This window comes from Mastigoproctus giganteus, chromosome 12 (genome assembly GCF_048544385.1).
Source record: "Mastigoproctus giganteus isolate SK-2022 chromosome 12, ASM4854438v1, whole genome shotgun sequence".
Lineage (NCBI taxonomy): Eukaryota > Metazoa > Arthropoda > Arachnida > Uropygi > Thelyphonidae > Mastigoproctus > Mastigoproctus giganteus.
The window spans coordinates 3,863,727-3,882,702 of record NC_143586.1 but is presented as its reverse complement, the minus strand read 5'-3'; the positions used below and the strand labels follow the sequence as shown (position 1 = coordinate 3,882,702).

General features: G+C 36.9%; 1 protein-coding gene across 1 annotated transcript in view; it reads right to left on the bottom strand.

The window, feature by feature from the left end:
• Sirt7 (sirtuin 7) overlaps positions 1-18,976 on the bottom strand; it is a 177,318-nt gene that overhangs the window by 88,047 nt on the left and 70,295 nt on the right. The window contains exons 4-5 of the mRNA XM_090386586.1: positions 16,255-16,325; positions 8,144-8,315 (exon numbers count right to left, since the gene is read on the bottom strand). Of these exons, the coding sequence (XP_090242712.1) occupies positions 8,144-8,315; positions 16,255-16,325 (243 nt within the window). The remainder of the gene's footprint in view (positions 1-8,143; positions 8,316-16,254; positions 16,326-18,976) is intronic.

Genomic DNA, 18,976 nt, shown 5'->3' with positions numbered 1-18,976 from the left:
AACCTCGGGAATGAAGCAGCATTTAAACCAATCCTCAAAGAGATATATTGTTATCCATGCTCTCTGGTTCGATCGGAAATGTACAGGTACAATGGCCTTAAAATGCACTAGGATTTCCAGAATGGTACACAAGCAGTGGTTTTAATCTATAATCTCCCACTGCATTAGCCCCAAGCAAGAGTGTGGCACCACCTTTTGACACCTTAAAACCTGGCATTGTATTTTCCTATTTGGCAATGTCTTGTTCGATCCAGCATTTTTTCCCAATACAGAGCAGTCTCGTCAACGTTAAAAATTTGCTGCATTGAATAGCTGCCTTCATCAATAATTTTTTCCAACACATTACAAAATTTCTCTGCAGCTGCAGAATCAGCACTGGCAACTTCACCGAACACTTTAATGTTTTGGAAACCAGTGAGATGCTTGAAACTACTAAACCACCCATTGCTTGTCACGAACTTGAGTGGAGTTCACTGTACTTATCCTTAATATCTTCATAAATACTTATTGCATTTGCTTGAATGGTCATTAGACTCAGGGGCACTCGCTTCTGAATCTGATTTTCCATCCATATTATTAATAGCTGTTCCATCTTCGATATAGCACCTGAACGCTGTTTTGTGATCACTGTTGATCTTAAGTGCATTGATCCTTTGACATGTTCTTTTATACACGCACTGTCCTTTAAAATAGTATTCACTGTTGAAGCAGCAAGACCTAATTCCCTTGCAATAGATGACAAACTTTGTACTGCTTCGTACTTCTTAATCATTTTCATCTTCATTTCTAAATCAATTTTGTTGTTTCCCGGCACTGCCACCACTTGCACTTTTTGTTGGTCACTTTCCCTTCATCATTGTAATACGTAAATAGGAATGAAGAGAAGTTTCTGAAAATTTGTTTTTATATGATTGAAGATTTCAGTGAAGGGGAACACAATTCACCATAATAGCGTAAAAACCCACACAATTGCAATTATCGGCAATAAGATTGAGTTTACTATCCATTTATAATTAGATGCACTAACAGAAAAGCCCAATAAACCAGAAAGTGCAAATTGTTTTTATGGTTTTATGGTGGTGACCTCCAGAAACGTGCACTTTAGAAAAATATCACAAAGGTGTTCAAAATTAATTCTTATAATGGAACATATAATAACGATGAAAGGGTAGTGCAATTTCCATTATAAATATGACCTTTTAGAGAGATAAATAGCTTAGTTATATAGCGAAAATTTTAACTTCCGAGGTCTTTGAATGAATTACCAAAAAAATTTCTATTCAGATTGACGAATCCACAGTTACTGACATTAAGGCCCTTCTAATGGGATACGTTCATTATTTCGATGATGATGATTGAAAATTGCAAGAAGAGATGTTGTTTGTAAAATCAATAGAAACTGACTGTACTGCGGCATCCATTTTTGCTGCTGTAAATTGTGGTTTGATGAAAAACAAGTACCATTGGAAAATTTGATATTCTGTTTCACTGATGGTGCTACCTCCATGGTTGGAAGACAAAGGTTTTATAAGCCCACCTAAAAGGAAGTATGTCCCGAAGTGAAGTTCTTGCATTGTGCACCGACAGTCTGGTTGAAAAAAAAATATTAGTCCAGTTCTTTATCAATCTCTTAGTAAAGTTATTAAAACCATTAATAAAATACAGTCACATAGCAAATATGATCGCCTTTTCAGAAAATTTTGTGTTGATAATGAAGAACAGTATGTGAGGCTTCTTTTACATACAAGAAGTCAGGATGGCTTTCTAAAGGAAACTGTCTAACAAGATTTGTGAACCTTATTGATACAATAATTAGTTTTTTAGAAAGTGAAGGAGACACAAATTTAGCAAAGGAGATCAGCAAACAGGGAAGGATTAAGGATGAAATAGGCCCCTGGCCATATTTAAAATTGAGGCCTCTTTAATATATATATATATATATATATATATGGGCTATTTTTGGGCTATTTTTGTCTTTTTAAGTTATTTTGGCCTTGTAGGCCTACATGGGCTATTTTTGTCTTTTTTAAGTTATTTTGGGCCGACCGGGCTAGCCGAGTGGGTAAAGTACCTGCCCGGCAACCCAAAGGTCGCGGGTTCGATTCCCGCCTCGGGCTTGGATCAAAGTACTGCAAAAACCTTGGGAGGTGCAATATGGCCACAGAAGCCGATGCGCCAACAACTACCAAATCAAAAAAAAAAAAAAAAAAAAAAGTTATTTTGGCCTTATGGCCTACTGTAAGCTGTATACTGTTGTGTTTGTATACATGTTCAGCATCTGTATAATATTTATTGTGCTTTTACTATAATAACTATATATATATATATCTATATATATATATATATATATATATATATATATATATATATATAAAAAACACACATACATAGGTTTTTATATTTATATTGTGAATATTAATTCCTTCATAAAAATGCAAACTAAGAGGTCAAAAATGTTTTGTTTTGGGCTTGAAAAATAAAGTATTAATAAAACAACTTTAATAGAAACTTTTAATTTAACTGTACAATAAAAAGGCATAAGAATAAAATTTAAACACTTAACAAGTTAAGTTTAAGAATGCTTTTATATTACAAATTTTCATGGTTTATTATCATTATTAGAAAAATTATTAGAAATTTTTATCTACACTGAAAATGAGGCCCCCAGCCATGGCCAGTTTGGCCGTAGCGTTAATGTGGTCCTGTCAGCAAACACAAAAACAACTTATACCATATGGCTTGGATTTTTCAAAAACTTAATGAAGTATCACTTCAACTTTGAGGGAAATTAATTACAGTGATAGACTGCAAATGCGTATTAAAAGCCTTCACTGAAAAACTGGAAATATTTAAAAGCAATTTAATGAGAAAACAATTTCATGGTATGCAAGAGTTAGCTGAAATCAATGAATCTCTCTCCGAGAATGATCTTAAGAATTATTCGGATCATTTGTGTTCTTTAAAAATTGATTTTCAGATTTATTTTCTTTCGAAATGAAACCGTGGATGTTAGATCCAATTGGATGTGATTTTGGGTCTGCTAGTGAAGAAATTCATGAAGAACTCACTGAATTAAAATGTAGCGAATAATGAAAATATAATTTTGAAAAATGTGGAATAGCAGAGTTGTGGAGGATCAAAAACAACTAAACTTCTTTATCCAACAACGTTGTCTGAAATGGCCAAAACACTTGTTTTCAAATGTCCTATATATATGGTTGAAAGTGGTTTTAGTCCAGTATACAATATTAATAAAGGAAAGAAACAGAATTGATATATGTTCAAGAGGAGACTGAATTAAACTTGCTAGCATCGTACCAAACATTGAACTTTTAGCTTAGCTAAGAAGCATCAGGCTCATGGATCCCATTGAATAAAAGGAGTAAGTTTTTTTTTTTTAAAAAGTATATAAGTATTTTCTTCTTTAAAATTTCATGTGGGGCAATTAGGAAAAAAAACAAACTAAAAAGGCCCTTTGGGGAGGCGATAATTAAAAAAAGTTGAGAAACACTGATTTAAACTATCAACTTCCACAACAACAACAGATGGAAGTTTGTTCCAGCAATCAACCACCAGCTGACTAAAGGCAAACTTCTGCACATCTATTCTACAACTGTCTTTCCTCAAATTGAATCTATGCCTCCTTGGGTCCTTAATCTAAGCAAATGGAAGTATCCTGTCAGCATTGAGCCTGCTCAAACCATTCAAGACTTTCTACACCTCAATCAGATCACCTTGCAGGTGCCTAGTCTCCAGCCACTGCAATTTGCAGAACTTAAACCTCTCTTGGTAAGAGGACCTCTTTGTCTGCAATTGGGGTAAGAGCACCCTTTTGTTCCCAGACATGATAGGCAGGATTATATGCTGAAAGCCTTGTGGCTTAACTCTAGACTTCAGGGAATCTGCAAAACTATGGGGGGGGGAATTTTTTTTTTATCAGCATGGCATGCACTTGTAGGCAGAAGGAATTTATTTTGTAGAGATGGTATTCATTTGAACAAAGGCAGTGCATGGATTTTTGCCAGCATCATTGAGGATACCTTAAGGGTTAAGGAAAACTGCTAGTTAGGAGAAAGGGTAATGTTGATCTGCATTTATCTGATGATATGGATCAAATACGTGCTTGTAATCAGCTCAAGAATTCTTGTTTATTGCCACAACATCCAATTTTTTTTTTTTTTTTTTTTTAATCACAAAAAAAAAGCAAAAATCCTTACATTTGTGAAAAACAGTTTGAAAAATAAAATAACATATAAATATAAAAGTAAAACAATCTTCAGTAAAGTTAAAATATAAAGAATTAATACAAAACATGAATGGGCTATAACAGATGGAAGTCTGTTCCAGCAATCAACTACCAGCTGGCTAAAGGAAAATTTCTGCACATCTATTCTACAACTGTCTTTCCTCAATTTCAGTTTATGCCCTGTCAAGTTCTTAATCTGAGCAAGCAGAAGAATGCCATCAACATTGAGCCTCCACAATCCATTCAAGGCCTAATACACCTCAATCAGATCACCTTGCAGGTGCCTACTCTCCATATGCTGCAACTTGCAGAACTTAAGCCTCTCCTGGTAAGAGCAGCCTTTTGTTCCTCTCACCAATCTTGCTGCCCTTCTCTGTACTCTTTCTAGAAACTCTACATCTTTCCTAAAATGAGGCCTCCAGACCTAAACGAAGTAGGTCTGGAGGCCTCATTTTAGCATGACCATTGACTTATACAAAGGGATAATCACCTCCTTGTCTCTGTTAGCCAAATTCCTATATATCATTGACAAGACTCCATGACCTGCTCTGGCAGCCCATCTGCACTGCTCAGAGAACTTCATATCTGACTGCACAATTACCACCAGGTCTTTTCATTCTCCACTTCCCTGAGTGTAGTACAACACAGTAGATATGTTGCTCTTGGGTTACTGCTACCCATATGCAGTAATTTGCATTTGTCAAAGTTAAACTTCAGTTGCCACTTCTCAGCCCATTTGCCTAACTTTTCTAGATCTGTTGCAGTAGCATACTGTCTTTAGGGTCATTATCAATCCTGCCAACCTTTGTATCATCTGCAAACTTGGACATTAAGCCTGATATACCTTCATAGAAATCATTGATAAATGCACAAAACAACAATGTACCCAGCACCGAATCCTGGGGGACTCCACTAATAAAATTAGACCACGTAGAGCAGTGTATTTATTGCCACTCTCTGCCATCTCCCACTCAACCATTCTTTTATCCATAGTCTCTAGTAACTTGCTATTAATGCCATACTGTTCCAATTTGTAGAGAAGTCTTCCATATACAAAAGGTATCAAAAGCTTTCCTGAAATCCAAGTATATGATATTAAAATTATGTTTTGCATCCAGTTCCTTTGTAACCACATCGTAGTATTCAATTAAATTGAATACTATGATGTTCCCTTAATAAAATCATGCTGTGTCTGAACTATTACAGCACTCTTGTCTACATGATCCTGTATCACCTCTTTAACCAGTGACTCCATTATTTTCCCTTTTCTTTAACTTCTGTTCCCTGGAACAGAAGTTAAACTAACAGGTCTTTGTGAATTGGGGATTCATTTGTACATCTCCACACCATGGGGATCTCCATTGAATCTAAGGATGCTCACATAATTATGGCTAATGGTTTACTTACTTCCCTCGCTGCCTCCTTCAATAAAAAGGCACCTGGGGGTGAATAGATTCTATCCACCCTAGCTGCCTTTTTCTATGTTTAACTTCAACAATTTCTATTCCACTTTGGTTTCCATTACTACAAAATCATTTAGCTCCATGTTAAGAGTTCAGCAAATCTCTGTCCTCCACTTCCTTACAGAATTCTTCATGTGTGAATGTAGATGCAAAATACTCATTCAGTTTGTCAGCTATCTGAGCAGGATCATCAATAGTTGAACCACCAATATCAAGTCAACCAATCTGATTCATCTCCTTCCTTCTAGAGTTCACATAAGTAAGAAGTCTGTTGTTTTTCTTTGCATCCTTTGCCAAGGATTTCTTGTAATCGGCCATTCACTTGTCTAACCTCCTTTGTGACTTGATTACAGACTAGTTTATATCTACCATGGGCCTCTGTGTCACGTAATAATTTATATGCATCCCATGCATTTTTCTTCTCTGCCACGAGCTTAATTAGTTCATCTGACTTCCGTTTAGGCCTAAATCTTGAACAGTATTTCTTAGTTGGTATGAAAAGCCTAGTAGCTTCTAAGATTAATTCCTTGAAGGCTTCCTATTTAAAATTTGCTGTTTTTAACATCATCAAGTTGATCCCACTGTACAGAATTTAAAAACTTTCTGAGACCACTGTAGTCACCTTTAAGAAAACAAAAACCCTTCCCTTTACCCTTGATGACAGTTACATCTTTAAGTAAATCCCACATCAGTACACTGTGATCGCTGTCACCTAGTGGTTCCTTTATCTGCAAATTCTTAATGCATGAATAATCACTGTTGATAATCAGATCAAGAGTGTTACTTCCTCTGGTTGCCTCTCTAACATGCTGCCATTGAAAACAATCATCCAATAAATCCACAAAAGCCTTGCTAGTATGAGCGTGGCCAACCCACAAGTTCCAGTCAATATCTGGGAAGTTAAAATCCCTCATTATAAGACACTCTGATTTACTGGCCCACTCGACTTCTCCGCATAACTGTTCATTGTACTCAGAGTTATTAGGCCTATAAAACACTCCTTTCGTTTTCCCTTTCCCAGTGCTTATGTCACACCAAACTGACTCACAACATTGCACTCTCTACCCATATCAACTGGATGCACTTCCTTAGATTTTGTGTTTCTTCACTAACAGCATAACCTCTCCCCACTTCCTACCCTGTCTGTACACATTGTACTCCCAAAATTCCAATTCTGCACTTCTTATATTTGTGTGACACCATGTCTCTGATATCCCTACATCTGCCTTTGATGCCTTGACCAGTACTTCGAATACATCAAATTTATTTACTATACTTCTAGCACTGGTGTACATGCAAGTATACATACACCTGTTCTTACTCTTAGTTACCTTAACACAGCCCATGTACTTACTTGTTCCATGATGACTCCCACCAGCTCTTGAAATCCCCAGAAACTTGCTCTCTAGGCTTCTGCCTATTACAATAGAAGCAGTGCAAGAATCACTTACATGCCTCTGTCCGTGGCTACTGTTAATCTTTTGGTCTGTGAATCCCCCAAGATAGCAGTTTTCCAATGCACCTAACACTGCCTCGATAGCATCATCAAATATTCTTGCATCGTTTCTATTTAAGGGTACCCCATGCCTGTAGAAATAGATCTGCTGGAAGAGGTGCAGAGAAGGGAATGAATCTAATGAAGGAAATACAAGGTGGACTTACCTAGGAAGGTTTTAGTTCTGCAAATTGCAGCATCTGGAGACTAGGCACCTCCCAGGTGATCTGACTGAGGTGTTTAAGGCTTCTAATGGGTTGAACAAGCTGAATGCTGATGGAATCCTTACTGTTGTCCAGATTGCACATGTTAGTTGTCATAAATTCAAACTGAGGAAGGATGATTGCAGAATAGATGTGCAGAAGTTTGTATTCAGCCAACAGGTGGTTGATTGTTAAAAACTTCCAATATGCTTTTGTGGAAGTGGGTACGCTGAAGAAATTCAAGGAAGAACTAGACAAATCCATCAATAAAACAAAGACAAATCCTAGACAAATCCATCAACATACCAATTGTGATGTGACAAGCCCATCACAATTGGTATGTAATTAATGCTTTATAAGCTAACTTTCTTGCATCATTTGCCACTACTTATACTAATTCAGCTGAAGTGCACAAAGAAATTATACAAGGTGTAAAAAACAAAAAACATAATTGAAAAGAAGGCACTCAATTTTTTCCCCAATATAATTTATTTGTCATATTTCAAATGAAGTTTTATGGTTTTGCCCAGCAATCCACCATCAGGTGATATCTTATTTTTAACTTTATTCCTTTCCCATGTACTTCAAATACTGAGGTAAGATACTAATTAAGAAGTAATTCTGAATCATTTAATAAATATCCTATAGTAATATACAAATAGTGGATGGCAAAAAATGAAAAGTGAATATATCTGATATCTTATAACTAAATAATAATTAACTATATCAAAATTACCTCAATGTACATATTTCCATGAACTTCTGAAATACAGGATCTTGGTAATCCACTCCTCAGGTGAAGTCCATCACAATTCTGAGATACAACATGATGTACTAATCCTTTTTTGTACAATGCTATAATGGCCATATGGGTAAAAGTTGGTTCAGCACTACTCAAATCGTGAACCCTTTTCAGAGATAAAAATGACTTTAAGGAAATAGTTTTTGAATATCAGTTTTAAACATCAAAAAACTTATAGAGGAAAATCTAGAGTAGTTCTTAATATGTTTAAAATAAAGAGCACAATATTTTCTTGTAGTGGAATTGTCATGAACTGGAACCAGTTTAACCGGACATTTTTTTTTTATTTCCCCATTCCCTCATGCAGAAGTCTATACTATCCTTTATTCATAATCATATCTAATCACTTCTAGAAGGGAGAAATTTATACAATGTACTTCAAGCATGTAACCAATAAATCCAAAATTTATTTATAACTGAAAATGTCTCAAGTAAAACAAGAAAAAAAATAAAAAATTAACATATTTAAGGGAACAAAGGGATGCTCTTATGAAGAAAGAGCTTAAGTTCTGCAAATTGCAGATTCTGAAGACTAGGCACCTGCGAGGCAATCTGATTGAGGTGTATAAGACCTTTAATGGATTGAGCAGGCTCAATGCTGATGGGGTTCTTCCTCTTCCTCAGAATAATCTCCTGAGAGGGCATAAATTCAAATTGAGGAGAGACAATTGTAGGATAGATGTGTGGAAGTTTGCCTTTAGCCAGCTGTTGTTGTTGTTGTTTGGTTTTTAGGAGCATTAGCAACTAAGGCCATATTGCTCCAGGATATGCGGTGGTTATTCCCTGACCTTTCCGCATCCTCCGTATTTGGTGGTGACGGGCTCGAACCCCGGTCTACTCAAGAAGCGTGTGCTACGCACTGCTGCTCCTTCCCACCTGGCTACGGAGGCGCCTCCTTTAGCCAGCGGGTAGTTGACTGCTGGAATAAACTTCCATCTGTTGTTGTGGAAGTTGATAGCTTAAATAAATTAAAGGCAGAACCAGACAAACATTTGGAACGAATGAATCAGTGAAATGGGAAGGGGTTTTTTTTTTTTTTTTTTTGTTGATACTGTATAAGCTTGCTTTCTTGCATCATGCGCCTCTACTAATGCTAATATAATTAAACTTGAGAATGCAGTAGTCAGGGACACTGCAAGTGGGTAGGCGAGGCAAGTGTCACTTACAGGCAGGCAGTTCAAGAAGGTGGCAAAATTTTTTTTGATATTGTTTTCTGATTGGTTAACGCTTATCAGTACGCAACATTTAGAGTGGCAAACTATTTTGCTTACTGGCAGCACATAGGAATGCAGCATACTGTCAGTATCAACCCTGAAATTTTACTTAGCTAACTGTAGTTCAACTATCCTTAATATAACTGGACTTATAGGGAGGCAGCAAAGGAAGTAAGCAAACCCTTAGCCACAATTATGAGATTATCCTTGGATTGAAGGGAGGTCTCCCCAAAGACTGGAGATGTGCAAAATGTATCTACAATTCACAAAGGGGGATCAAAGGGTGACATGAGTAATCACAGACCTATTAGTTTAACTTCTGTTGTGGGGAAAATAATGGAGTCACAGGTTAAGAAGTAATGCAGGATCATCTAGACAAGACTGCAGTATTAATTGAGACACAGCATAGGTTTGTTGAGGGGAAACCTTGTCTGACCAATTTGATTGGATACTATGATGTGTTCACAAAGGAACTGAATGCAAAAAATAATTTTGATATCATATACAGTGAATTCTGGTTATTTGGGACACATAGGGATAGTGCATTTTGGCCCGATTAAGCGGCTGCCGCAATTATGCAAAGTTTCACATAAATAGTTAAAAATACAGTGGACCCCCGCTTTAAGATTTATTCTCTGTACAATCAAATCACGGTACGATGGAATCACCATAGTAAAGTACCGTTCACTATACAATATGTAGTAAGCACCAGTCATTGTGATCACGTTTGTGAATTGAATTTTAATTCTATTAAACAGTGATTCTAATAAGCAAAAATAGGAAGAATATTATCCACAGGCTATAAAAGTAAAGATATATTAAGCACAAATTTACAATTTATTACCTTACCAATTAACAAAATTAAATGATACGTGAAAATCGGAAGAATGTTTTCCACAGGTTAGCAAAATAAAAATAAATTTACGCTTACGTGCATAGCTTTTATACATACTATAATAGGTACATACTATAGCTATTATACATACTATAATAGGTACATACGAACTAGTTGATATTTCTTTTCAATGAAAATTGGGGGGGGGCACAGTAAATTTTTAAACTGAAAAAAAAAAAAAAAAAAAAAAGATATGTAATCAATAACAAAGAACACAGCACACACAAATTGCAACTAACAAGATATGCACAAGTGAGAACGGCATAACAAGTTAAGAAGCTTAAAAAATAGGAATGAAGAGAAGATTCTGAAAATTTATTTTATGTTTTTTATATGAATGAAGATTTCATGGAGGGGGAAACAGTTCATCATAATAACGTAAAAACCCACATAATTCCAGGTGTCGGTATTATCGCAAATTCAATAAGATTGAGTTTACTATCCATTTATAATAGACTGCACTAACAGAAAAGCCCAAAAAACCTGAAATTGCTAACTGTTTTATGGTTGTGACCGCCAGAAATCCGACCGGACCAAGTGGTATGGTCGGAGAAAATCATAGGTTAATCTTGAGTGCTGCAGTCTCCTGCCCCGATTAAACTGCATGTTGTCCCAATTAAGCGAAGAAAACCCTGGCTATTTTCTCGATTAGGTTCTGTTCTTTAAGATTTGTCTCAAATAAATGGCTGCCCCAATTAACCGCAATCCACTATACTTGGATTTGTGGTCAGATATGAAGTTCTCTGAGAAACAGAGGCTGCCAGGACAGCTCATGGGGTTTTATCAATGATATACAGGAATTTTGCTACCAGGGATAAGGAGATGATTATTCCATTATATAATGCAATGGTCAGGTCACATCTTGAGTACTACATACAGATCTGGAAGCCTCACTTTATGAAAGATGTAGATCTGCTTGTATGGGTATATAGAAGGGAAACAAGGTCAGTGAGGAGAACAAAGGGGTACTGTTACCAAGAAAGGCTGTAGTTCTGCAAATTGCAGCATCTGGAGACCAGGCACCTGCAAGGTAATCTGATTGAGGTGTTTAGGGCTTTGATGGATTGAGCAAGCTCAATGCTTATGCAATTCTTTCTCTTGCTCAGACCACAAACGAGGGGGCACAAATTCGAATTGAGGAAAGGCAGTTTCAGAATAGAAGCATGAAAGCCAGCAGGTGGGTGATTGCGGGAACAAACTTCTATCCATCGTGAAGGTTGATAGCATTAAAAAAATTCAAGGAACAACTAGATAAATTACTTGAGGGAATGAATATGTGAAATGGGAATTGTCAAGTTTTTTTTTGTATTGGGGGGGGGGGAGAGGTTGATGCTGTATAAGCTTGCTTTCTTGCATCATTTGCCGCTACTAATGCTAGTTTCTTCTCCACTTTCCTCTCAGTTATCAAACTCATTATGCTCCCCACCAGAATTTCACTTACTCCTGAAATCCATGTGTGAATGTATATGTAAAATACCCATTCAGTTTGTCAGGAACCTGAGCGAGATCATCAACAGTTAATTCTTTCATATTTAGCATACCAATGTGATTCAACCCCTTCCTTCTGCTATTTACATAAGTAAAGACGTCTGCTACTTTTCTTTGCATTCTTTGCGAGAGATCTCTTGTAATCTGCCTAGCTTGTTCCACCTCCTTTGTGATTTGACTGAAAATTAGTTTGTATCTACTATAGGCTGTATCACCTGAAAATTTTTATGCATCCCATGCATTTTTCTTTGTTGCCACTAGTCTCATCAGTTCGTCCGACATCCATTTCCATCCAAGTCTATGCTTTCAACTGCATCTCTTATTTGGTATAAAAAGCCTAGAGCTCTATTAAAACAACCCTAAATTCTCCCCAGTTAGAATTTGCAGTTGATAACTTCACCAGTTGGTTCCACTATACAGAATTTAAAAACTGTCTCAAAAAGTTTTTAAATTCCGTACACATTAGTCACTTTTATGAAAGAGAAAATCCCTTTCCCTTGCCTTTGACAATAGTTACATCTTTAAGTAATTCGCACATCAATACATCGTGATCACTGCTACCTAATGAATCTTATCTGCAGATTCTTAATGAAAAACAGTTACTGCTGATTATCAGATCAAGAATACTGCTTTCTCTTTTGTCTTTCTAACATGCTGCTAACATTTCTAACAGCCACTCAATAAATCCACAAAGGTGGTGCTGTTTTGTGTGAGTGACCACCTTCACAAAATCGAGTCAATATCTGGAAAGTTAAAATACCCCATTATAAGACATTCTGATTTACTAATGCACTCATGTTTGTACAATTGTTCATTACACTCATCTGACCTATAACCAACTCTTTTTTTTCGCAGGGTTTATGTCACACTAAACTGACTCAACATTGCACTGGCCATCCACATCCACTTGACGCACTGCCCTAGATTTTGTGTGTTTCTTACCTAAGAGCATAACCTCCCCCCACTTCCTGTTTGTCCCTTCTCTGGCTTACTAAGTTTTGTAATGTGACACAAAGTACAATACGCACAGTTGGGGAAAGTCCCCTGGTGCTGCATGTCCTGTAACACTATACACGATATCCCTTCTGTACAAGTAGGGATATAGTGATACGAAGGTTGGCAGGGTTGTCAAGGACACTACTGACACTATGCTGCTGCAACAGAATCTGGAAAGGTTGAGCAGATGGGCTGAGAGGTGGCAAATGAAGTTTAACATTGACAAATGTAAAGTACTACATATGGGAAACAGCAACCCCAGAGCAACGTATCAACTCTGTGGTACTACACTGACAAGGTATAAGGTATGTTCGTGTCAGACGGCACCTGGGATTTCTCCCATCTCCGCGTGTGTTTCGCTGTATCGAGGACAGTACACTGTCAAGCCAGAGACTTGAAAGTGTGTGGGTCGTGTCTGTGCAGTGTGATATGTTGTGCCCATTGTTTATCCGGCTTATTGGCCGCCAGGCCCCTAGTGGGGCCTGACGTTGCCCATACCCTGCCTCGTGGAGGCTAGCCGGGTGTATCCAGTATCACAACAATTTGCTCTGGCAGGTCCTGCCACCTAGTTTCCTGGGATTTCAGTGGCTAGGGCCTATTAAAAAAAAAAAAAAAAAGTTTATGCATTTGACATTAATGCTTAATGGGATTGATGTTAGGAAATCGCTGGTTAGGGTTGAACACTAAAGACATGTGTTAAAGGCCAAATAGGTCGGGCAAAATTTTAATGTTATTAAATTTAGACATGTAACGCTAGATAAAAGCTGATGGTGTTAGATATCTTAGAGATTTGCACAAAACCGGTAGAATTTAGACGTTGGTTATAATTTGGCGACATTGTTAAGGGGTGTACTCGGTCGATTTAGTGATAGAGAGGGGGGGGAGATTGAAGACTGGGGAGGAAACAGATAGAAGAATAGGGACGGATAGAGTAGGCATCCCCAAAGAGGTCAGTGGAGACGAGCCCCACCAGGCGAAATATGAGGGGTAGGCAGGGAGGAGAGGAGACAGAGATCCGTCTCCTCCATTCCCTGCCTGGGGATGGGGTTTTAAAGGGAACCAGGTTAGAGTACCCAGTTCGGATCGCCAATGGCGTGTTGGCAGCAAAGCCGCAGAATGTCTTCGTCGGTGTCATGTCCAAGGAGTGTCGAATCCGGTATGAAGGTCCAGCTGCCCATCCCGCTCTGGGGGTGGGATATGTTAGCTGGCAGTGGGGAACCTACCAGGTGAGGGGGGGGGAGACACACACATTTACTTCATTCATAATGTGCATTCTCACTCTACTTGCATTCTTTTTTTTTTTTTTTTTTTTTTATACTTTTTTCTTATTTTATAATTTTTTTTTTTTATATATATTTTTTTTTTTTTTATTTATTTATTTATTATTATTTCATTTTTTTTTTATTATTTTTTTTATTATTTTTTTTTTTTATTTCACTCAACTCATTCATCTTTTTCTCACACACCAGGAGGGGATGCAATGATGGGTAGCGTAAATTTAAATACTAATTAAAACCAGGGTTAGTGTGTACTTAACTTAGCATTTGTGGTTTGTGTCTTTTCTCTCACGCTTACACTTTTATTCATTCTTCTAGCTCTCATCTCATTTATTCGACTCTTTCTTTCTGTACTGGACTGGTACTACACTGACAGTGGTAGAGAATGAAAGGGACCTGGGGGTGGTTGTGCAGGCAGATATGAAGTTCTCTGAGCAGTGCAGACGGGCTGCAAGAGTAGCTCATGGAGTATTGTCAATGATATACAGGAATTTTTCTAGCAGGGATAAGGAGGTGATTATTCCCTTGTATAAGGCAATGGTCAGGCCACACCTAGAGTACTGTATACAGGCCTGGAGGCCTCATTTCAAGAAGGATGTAGAGCTGCTGGAATGAGTACAGAGAAGGGCAACAAGATTAGTGAATGGAACAAAGGGGTGCTCTTACAAAGAAAGGCTTAAGTTTTGCGAATTACAGTGTCTGGAGACTAGGCACCAGCAAGGTGATCTGATAGAGGTGTACAAAGCCTTGAATGGTTTGAGCATGCTCAATGCTGATGGGATTCTTCCTCTTGCTCAGAATAATCACCTGAGAGGGCATAAATTAAAATTGAGGAAAGACAGATGTAGGATAGATGTGCGGAAATTTACCTTTAGCCAGCGAGTGGTTGGTAGGTGGAACAGACTTCCATCTCTTGTCGTGGAAGTTGATAGCCTAAATAAGTTTAAGGCTCAGCTGGACAGGTATTTTGAATGAACAGATGGGTGAAGTGGAAGTGGTTATTTTTTATTTATTTATTTTACTTTATTTTTTTTTTTTTGGCTGATGCTGCATAAGCTTGCTTTCTTGCATCAAATGCCTCTACTAATGCTAAGTACATCATTTTTTTAACATACTTATAAGAATGAAAGCTATATGTTTTGGGTTGTTGACAGTCCCCTACCAATTATGACTTGCAGCTCATGGGTAGTGTCCCTGATGGCGCCTGTTCCCTTCAACCAATATCATACTTGCTGATTCTTCCTTCTTTGCAGCATGGCATGGGATGCTCATAATGGAGGCAGCCATTCTGCTCCCAGTGCAGTGTGAGATTAACTGCACTACTGTGAGCTAGCAGGCAACCAACCCCACATAAGGCATCCTACCCATGACTTCTAACCCCCATTCCTAGGGATCAGTCCCTCTTCCTTCCAACCTAAAACCTTTTGCCTGGTGGACTCTACCCACATTTTATATTATTATTTTCATTTCCCCCTTTGGGGGATGGGCTCCTTCCACAGGGGCACCCTTTTGTTCCTAATCTTGTAATTGTTGGTAGAAGTCTACTACCAACCACTACCTTTGCAGACAAAAACTTCACTTCTTTTTGGGGGGGGGGGGCTCTTCCTGGTAAGCTCGGGCAATACCAGAGTTCGTCCTGCCACAGCTATTATGAGTCTCTACTTATTTGGCACCCTGCACATACAGAAACAGTGGCCAGGGGTGCTCCAAGGGTTCCCTAGGCTAGCGGCCAGATGAAAAACATAAAGCCTATCACACCATACACACCTTATCTGGCCTTCACAGAGTTTTTATTACTTCCCAAAGTTATGAAGCAGAGTTAGGGGTGGGACACCCTCCAGTGCCGATAGACAGAAACATTATACACCATGTTCCTTTTGTACAAAAGGCACAACACAAAATGCAAGTCAGTGTAAATGCAACTAACTCTAAAGCAAAAAATGCAAAAGAGATCTTTAACTGCTGGACAAAATTTGAATTGTTGCTATATCTTCTGATAAAAGTCAACAGTTTGAATTATGGCAAATAAAATTATTTGGTAAAATAAGTTATAAATTATTTTATTATTTTACTTTGTATAGCTGCTAAGCCTGATCATTTATTTTGAGGACTGTAATTCTTAAAGAAAATAATATAACGGTATCATAAAAGAGCAAACCATATGAATCTTTATACCTCACATGCTTTCCTTTTTGAAGAAGTGTCCATATACCAGCAGGACCTCGATAGTCAGGTATCTGTGCAGCCTAAATTAAAAGAGTGAAATAACAATCTGAATTACATACTCTAGTCCCATAATATACTTACTTATTTCATCTCTCTCTCTTTCTGATGATTTTTTTAAAATATTTTCATTTGCATTAATTTTTCAAAATAAATTTACCTGCAGGTTATCAAGACTAAAAAAAAAAAAAAAATTCAGTTTCATGAGTTAATTACAAATATCTGACCAAAATATATTGTGAGAAACTTAATCACCAGTAGATCTAGCTAATTTGAAGTCAGTGCTAAACAAGCTGTACAATAATTATATGCACAATATAAACTGCAAACCTGGATATTGGAATAATCTAACCAACCTTTGTATTTCCAATAATTACATCTTTGATGGCAATACAGCTTACTTGCAAACCAAAAGGAACCCTTATGGGCACCCCTACTAGCTCTGTCATAGCTAACCTCCATCTATTGGTCAGAAACTTTTCTACCATCAATATATCTAAATTATGCATGTTTAGATGTATTAATGATTTATGTGTAATAAATTGTCCCAACTTTCTATAACATTTTGCAGATATTTACCCTCCAGAGCTCACACTGGAAAGAACCAATTGCAATAACCTTACTGCCAATTACTTAGATACTACTATAAATATATAGCTCACATACTACTATAAATATATATAACAAACATGATACCTTCAACTTTAATGTAGTTAACTTCGCCCACTGGCCCGCTAATGTTTCTAAAAAGGTACATTCTAATACCATTCTTTCCTAATGCATCACGATTGCCACAATATGCAACAACAATAGTCTGATTATTAATAATATCCAAAATCTCTACAATAAGCTTTTGGATAACAAGTTTCTTCCAGCCTAACTTTATTACCATTCCAAAAAAGCACTCCACATCAAACATAAAAAGTTGCTTAACTACCTAATTGATATCCAAAATATAATAGCTGGCTGATATCCTATTGCTTACAGGCTTGTACATATTGTACAGATATATCCCCCTACCCTCTTTGGTGTCTCACAGTCTGGAAAACTTGTGTCCACCGATTGGCTACCAGGGGGTATTGTACTTTTTATACATTTCATTTATTTTTGCTTTTAATTAATTTAACATTACTGACTTAAACAGACAAAGTATGCTCCCAGAACTATGTTCAGGGTCTGTTATAGGAATGGGATTCACAACCCTGGACAGCCCTAGACCACCTATTTTATCTCTTCTTCCAAACTCTTTTTCACTATCTTACTACCCTATATTTTTATTTCTTATGAGCCATTAGTTTACCAAACACAACATAGAGATGCTATTTTTCTACTATAATATAGTCTGCTCACCTTACACCAAGTTTAGAGACCATCTTACACTACTTTGTAAGCTTATCACTTCTCTTCTATCTTACTTCATTTGTTTAACGCTGATCTCCCAACATGCCTTAGTAATCAATTTTAATTTTGTCCGACATACTGTCTCCTTTTTCCAACACATGGAGTTGCAGTGACATACCATATGCATGAATTGTTGAGGAGGCTTCCATCCTGCAGTGGGTTGATAATAGCTGCAATTTACTTTATTTTTTTTACCATAAATACTCCAAGCAGCCTTCAGATAATCCTTTACTAAGTTCTGCAGCAGCATAACATGTCACTCCTCACGGCCCACATACTGACTCCTGTTTGGTACTTGTGTCATTTTCTTTTCTTTTTATTTCATTTTCTTAGTCTTTTTTTCTTTCTTTTCTCTCTTCTCTGCCTCTGTCAGGTCAACCATGAAATATATGTCAGCATACATTCCACTATTTTTAACCTTTTTTCCACAATCATAAAATTCAATTTTCAATATGGCTTCATTATTTGAACCACATGCTATATATATTTCATGTCAGAAACAGAGGCCTTCTTGCTATATTTCCTTTGGTTTCGAAGGTTGACCTTTGATGAAGACATTGAATTAATCAGATCTACAGCATTAAGTACTTCTTTTAATGTATTATTTTTACTTTTCAGGTATCCATAGATTTTTCTAGGGTTTTAATTGCCGGTTTTGCTACCTTGTTACCTCTCTCTTCATCACTTTCTACTTATCTATATATGTCATATACATTATTGTAGAAGATTAGGTAATTAACGTGACTAGTGGTGAATAGGTAGTATAATAAAACCGTAAGTCGAAATCGTGGAATAAGACTGGAAATAGAAGTCAAATAATAAGTCAATTCATATCTGAAAAATAAAGGTAAAAACAAAATATCAAAAATAATATACTAAAAGTACTTAATGTTGCAAATTCGATGATTTTAATGTCTTTCTAAAGGATCAGCCATCAAAACGAAGGAAAATGCAGCAAGAAGTAAGGCCTCTGTCTCTAACATGAAATATGTCATATATATATATATATATTTAAGGTTGAAGTAATAAAGTGAGAGAAAAAGAGCTAAAAGATGGAAATGTAAAGAACACAAGGTACCAAAACTAGTAGGAGAAAGATAGACAGAAAGAAAAGAATTAAAAGTATATGATAGGGAAAGAATGTAAAAAAAAAACCTAAATGATACATTGAATTATAAGAAATTAAAGGCTGAATTAATAAACAATTAGAAGGAATGAAGCTATAAGGGAAGCAATGATTAATATTAATTGCAAAGAAATAGCAAGAAATATT